The following is a 6,162-nucleotide window of genomic DNA, read 5'->3' as shown; positions in this document are numbered from 1 at the left end:
GCTGGCAGCACACAATTCAATTTGGGTTGACTTTGTATATACCAATGGGGCTAGTTAGAGACAATCGGTGTCACGATCGTTAGAGTGAGTGGACCAAGGCGCAGGGTTGCAGGCAAACATATTTATTTAAAGAGAGTAAACACTCGAACAAAACAACAAACGATACGTGCAGTCCTACGGTACAGACCAAAAGGAACAAACCAACTGGAACAAGATCCCCACAACTATTGTGGGAAAACAGCCTCTATAAATATGGCTCCCAATCAGAGACAACCAGCAACAGCTGACACTCGTTGCCTCTGATTGGGAACCACTCAGCCAACACAGAAATACAATACATAGAATATACACACCCTGGCTCAACATATAGAGTCCCCAGAGCCAGGGTGTGACAGTACCCCCCCCTAAAGGCGCGGACTGCGACCGCGCCTAAACATCAACAACCCAGGGGAGGGCTGGGTGGGCATTCCTCCTCGGAGGCGGTTCCGTCCCCCCGTGGCGCCCCTGGTCCGGTCTGGCCCCGCTGACCGGAGCTGGACTGGACATCGTAGAAGCGGATTGCTTCAGCTCCGGTGTGGAGCAGCTGACCGGTACCTGACCAGGCACCGGTGACCCAGGCACGGGTTGTGCCAGACTGACGACGCACACCCCTGGCCTGGTGCGTGGAGCAGGGACGAGCCGGACCGGGCTGACGATGCGCACCCCTGGCTTGGTGCGTGGAGCAGCTACGGGCCGGACCGGGCTGACGATGTGCACCCCTGGCTTGGTGCGTGGAGCCGGAACGGGCCGTACCGGGCTGACGATGTGCACCCCTGGCTTGGTGCGTGGAGCAGGAACGGGCCGGACCGGGCTGACGATGCGCACCCCTGGCTTGGTATTCTGTAATGAATACTCGGACAGAGTGGTAAGATCCAATCGCAGAATAGCGATGCTTTATTAGAGTACAGACAAGGGAATAGCTTAATCGTGGTCGGGCGGGCTGTGGTCAAAATCGGGCCAGGCATAGACAGGCAGAGGTACCAATGGAGCGGGCTTAGTCGTAGTCGAGGGCACAGGCACAGGATCAGAGGACGGTAATCACTGGGGTAGACAAGCAGAGGATTAAGCAATTCGGGGAGTCAAACAACAAGGCACAGGTCGGATACACGGGTAATCAAAAACAACAATATCTCTCTCTCTCGGAACAAAACGCTTAGCAAGTCACAATGGAACAATACCTCGCGCCGACTGAGCTTCTGAGCACACCTTAAATCCTACACTAATTACTGACAGGTGTGCTCAGAACTCAGGTGAACCAGATCGAGTCTGATGACTCCCCCTCTCTGTAGATCGGGGAAGTGTCAGACTCTGTCTAGACCCTGCCAACCCCCGATCCCTTACAATAGTTCAAAATGGCATCAGTTCGGCTACCCGGCGCGCAGGGCAGCTGAATCAGGTGCACCTACCGTTAACAGCCCGAGACTAATACAAAACATAGGAACACAAGACTATATCGTTGGGTATATTACAGAAATGTTTGGCGATCGACTAGGAATGCCTTGGAGATCGAGCAGTAGATCTTACTTGACTGGTTGGTGACCACTGGTCTAGAAAGTTGAGTGAAATTCAATCTTGTGCTTCTCTCTGTGGGCTGATATTTCTGCGCAGCAGTCCCGGGGGAGCTGCGCGGCATTCTCTGGGCTAGGTTTAGAGGGAACATTGATAATGTTTATGAGTTCTGTTTATTATTGGAATGGCTTTACATTGTCTCTATGCTTTGTATTGTATGTAGTGTATGTTCACCCTAGCTGCACAATAATACCTTTATTACAGACAATAAAATGTAACCTAATTGATTCATGTATTGATTCATGTTAACTACAACATTCATTCATGTAATTAAAGCAATGTCAAGTATACGGTAACTTCTCTCAGGAACTTGTTTATCACTGTGGAAGGGAGAAAATCTGACACAATTTCACTCCATTTTAAGACTGTCATGAGTATTAAACTAAGGTGAATGTTGTATGCATTATAAAACAATGAAACGGTTTTTATCATAGTATGAACATGTATTCACTCACTACTGTAAGTCGCTCTGGATGGGAGTGTGTGCTAAGTGACTAAAATGTAAATGTAAATAGAAAGCCTTTATTGGGGAATGAATCTGTTCGATTGTAGTCAGTGCCATGAAAAGTCATTTTTTATTTCACAGTAGCACACCGCTCATTCTAAACTTTATTTGTTGTGTTACTTTTCCCCAGTCAAATATTCAGGCTTACATTTCCACTTCAAGGCCGGAACACAACCTAAAACATATGATTTTGAATATAAGATTTCGTAAAACTGTTATTTTATGATGAACACTGAATGGTATTTCAAAAGGCTGCAAAGCCAATGTCTCCATTCCACATGTTGAAATAAGTATTCTTCCATATTACCTGCTTCCTAATGAAACCAACTAGGTTAGCCCTTTGAGCTAAAGCCTAGGACCACTGGCCATATTAGATTCCCTAAACCTGCTTTGTGCATTTTTTAATGTAAAAGCTATAAACATCTATATCTAACCTACATTTTATTAATGACGTAAAGGGCAGGTGCTCAGAGGATACGTTCCAAATGGCACCCTATTCCCTACATAGTGCACTATGGGCCCTGGTCAAAAGTAGTGTACTATATAGAAAATAGGGTGCCATTTGGGATGTAACCATTATCATTGGCTTTAGTAATTCCCGTGACATACACTTTTTTCCTATCATCTCGCAAATCTCCGTTTTGGGCGAGACTGACTTTATGACCAAATTTATCCTATTTACACTTTGTAGTCAATTCTGACACTAGAATAAATGTTTCTGACTCATATCGATGCCACACAGGCCATTTTCTAAAAGAGAAGTAACTTTTCAGGTGCAGTCGCGCTTTAATAACAGGAAGCATAGAAATAGCAGACATAGAACAGATATACCGCTGTTCAGACTTGCTTTCAACGAGAATTAAATATCTATAACTCATATTTCTAGCTACGTGAATTTGATCAGGTCGCGCAAAAAGCTACGTAGCCAACTGCGTAGTATATTTTGTTTCAAAGCTATTTGAAAGGGGAAGTCTGTTAGACTCACTTGAGAGTTTAGAAACCAGCTACTTGACGCTACACTTTCTAAATCATGGACAAACTGTCTGTCTTTTTATTTCTTCATTCATTTTACACCATTGTTAACGCAGGTAAGATGGACTTAACTTTCTCTCTAACTCATTTAATGATTTATTATGTCATAAAATGTAAAATGTCCATAACTGTGTACAGGGTTGGGGAGTAGCCTACGGGCTATACTGATATCACTTATTATTGATATCTAGGCTACATGGCGCATTGATGATGTGAATCACACTGCTGCTCTCTAATTTATTTGCGCTTTACGGATTGTGAAGGGAAAGGACATATCTAGTCAATTGCACAACTGAATGCATTCAACTGAAATGTATCTTCTGTATTCCGATTTGTGAACAGCCAACCGCACCTCTCTGATTCAGATCTATATATATATATATTTTAACCAAAATGGTTTAATTTAATGAGTTTAAACTGCCTATCAATCATTGTTTTTGCGACCAGGAGTGTATTCAATACGGAAACCGTGTACCGTTTAAGAACCAAACGGAAGCTAACAGAGCAAAACGAGAGTTTTTATTGGACAAATTCTTGAAGGTCTTTCCCGTTTCGTTCCGTTCCACTTTTTGCAACATAATCGATGTACTAATCGATGACTAATCTATGTTAACATTTTATCTTATCAAATGTCCATAATTGTTTATAATATCACTCCTCTCCCAGGTTCAGGATCACATTCTCTGTGGGTACTTGCAACACACATCATCGGAGAGACGCCTTTCCCTGAGTTTACGGTTGTGGTGATGTTGGATGATGTTCAAGTGGCTTACTATGACTCCAATATGAATCACTTTATCTACAGGGGACAACATATCACAGACAAAATCGAGGATGATGAAGCTCAGGACGGCGCTCATGTATTTGGAGATATATACCAGGCCATGAAAAACAGATTATTTAAACTAAAGCACCACTTTAATCTCACGGAATGTGTTCAAGTTCAGCAAAAATTGTCTGGCTGTGAGATGTTGGACAATGGTGAACCGGCCTTTGTCATGTTTAAGGACACTTTCAATGGCATTTTTGCAGATTATGCGGTGTATTATAACATGACACATTTTGCATATGATGCTGGGAAACTACTACTAGGATGGGATGGGATGATGCTAGCATATGAAAGAACACTTTGGGAGAATGCTTGGCTTCCCATTTGCATCAGATCACTGAAGAGATTCCTGAAGAGAGAGAAGAATGTTGTGATGCGTAAAGTGCCTCCCAGACTCAGGTTGATAAAGAAAGAGGTTTCTGGAGGGCTCCAGGTGAGCTGCCTGGCGTTTGGTTTCTACCCCCGCCACATCAACCTGACCCTGCTGAGAGACGGCCAGCCAGTGGCAGAACAGGAGCTGGCAGGGGGGGAGGTGCTGCCTAGTGGAGATGGGACCTACCAGCTGAGGAAGAGTCTGGAGGTCAGTACTGAGGAGCTAAAGAAGAGACACAACTACACCTGTACTGCCTCTCACCTCAGTCTGGACAACAAGCTGGATGTCAGTTGGGAGTCTGGGGCAGAGAGAGTACACCTATCCACCCTCTCAGCTCTACTGGTGATGCTGCTGATTGTTATTCTGTTGGGCATTTTCATTTGCGTCAAAAGGAGGTGGAGATGCATTGCCTCCCAGTCGAAACTTGCCAACGTTGATGAAAAAGTGTCAGAGGAAACTAACCTTTCTTCAGATTCTGAGACCTAATATGTTTTTTGGACACTGATGCAACTTTGTCAATTCAGCTCAATTCACAATGAAAATATGACGGCCAGAGCACCTAATGAGGGCATACACAAAATGTGCAAAATATTTAGTTATTGTCGGTCAATCTTCCCTTCCCTTCAACAAAGGACTGTAAATGATCAGTTTGGGTAGACTGTTGACAATAAAAATATCTGCGCATTATTAGTACAGATCTGAATTCATAAATTGTATATGCTGGTTTGGCAACCTGAGCATTAAAAAAGGTAATCTGGTAGTTATTTCTATTATGTAATCTGTAATTTATAATCATGACTATTCATTAATTGTACAATGCACTCTATATCTGTGCTGTATTAGCTGATAGCCAGTATCTTAACCAGTAGGAGAATCATGTGATCATGTGAATGAGGTCTGTTTATTATTGGAATGACTTTACAGTGTATCTGTTTTGTATTGTATGTAGTGTATGTTCATCCTAGCTGCACAATAATACCTGTATTACAGACAATGAAATGTAGCCTAATCGATTAATGCATTGATTCATTTTAACTAAGACATTAATTAAAGCAATGTCAAGTATACCTTAATTTCTCTCAGGAACTTGTTTATCACTGTGGAAGGGAGAGAAATCTGACACTATATCATTCCAGTTTAAGACTGGCATGAGTATTCAACTAAAGTGAATGTTGTATGCATTATAAACAATTAAACAGTTTTGTCATAGAATGCCTTTAGTAGAGAATGAATCTGTTCGATTGTAGTCAGTGCCATGAAAGTCCTTTTCTATTTTACAGTAGCACACCGCTCATTCTAAACATCATTTGTTTAGTGTTACTTTTCCCCAGTCAAATATTCAGGCCTACATTTCCACTTCAAGGCTGGACCACAACATAAAACATAGCTTTTGAATATAAGATCTAGTTGAATTAACTGTTATTTTGTATTGAACACTGAATGGTATATCAAAAGGCTGCAAAGCCAATGTCTCCATTCCACATTTAGAAATAAGTATCCTTCCATGTTACCTGCTTCCTAATGAAACCAGCTAGGTTCAAACCTAGGTCTCCTGCGCACCACAATACTGTGGTAGCCCTCTGAGCTAAATCCTAGAACCACTGGCGACATTCCTAAACCTGCTGCTATTTTACATATAAAACAAACATCAATATCTTATCTACATTTCATTACTGACATAAAGGGCATGTACAAAGGCGGTGCTCCAAATGGCACCCTATTCCCTCCATAGTGCACTATGGGCCCTGGTTAAAAGTAGTGCACTATGTAGGGAATAGGGTGGCATTTGGGACGTCGCCATATTTACTGGCCTTA

At 42.7% G+C, this 6,162-nt stretch overlaps 1 protein-coding gene across 1 annotated transcript; it reads left to right on the top strand.

Annotated features, from left to right (window-relative positions):
- Window positions 1–3,104: 3,104 nt before the first annotated feature.
- On the top strand, window positions 3,105–5,420 carry LOC311125960 (major histocompatibility complex class I-related gene protein-like). The gene is made up of 2 exons (XM_084199984.1): window positions 3,105–3,201; window positions 3,812–5,420. The coding sequence occupies exons 1-2, from the start codon at window positions 3,144–3,146 to the stop codon at window positions 4,831–4,833; spliced, it is 1,080 nt and encodes a 359-aa protein (XP_084056110.1). The 5' UTR covers window positions 3,105–3,143; the 3' UTR covers window positions 4,834–5,420.
- Window positions 5,421–6,162: the final 742 nt, after the last annotated feature.

The sequence above is a fragment of the Coregonus lavaretus genome (assembly GCF_964263955.1).
Source record: "Coregonus lavaretus genome assembly, contig: HAP1_SCAFFOLD_631, whole genome shotgun sequence".
Taxonomy (NCBI): domain Eukaryota; kingdom Metazoa; phylum Chordata; class Actinopteri; order Salmoniformes; family Salmonidae; genus Coregonus; species Coregonus lavaretus.
This window is presented reverse-complemented; position numbering and strand designations above follow the sequence as displayed.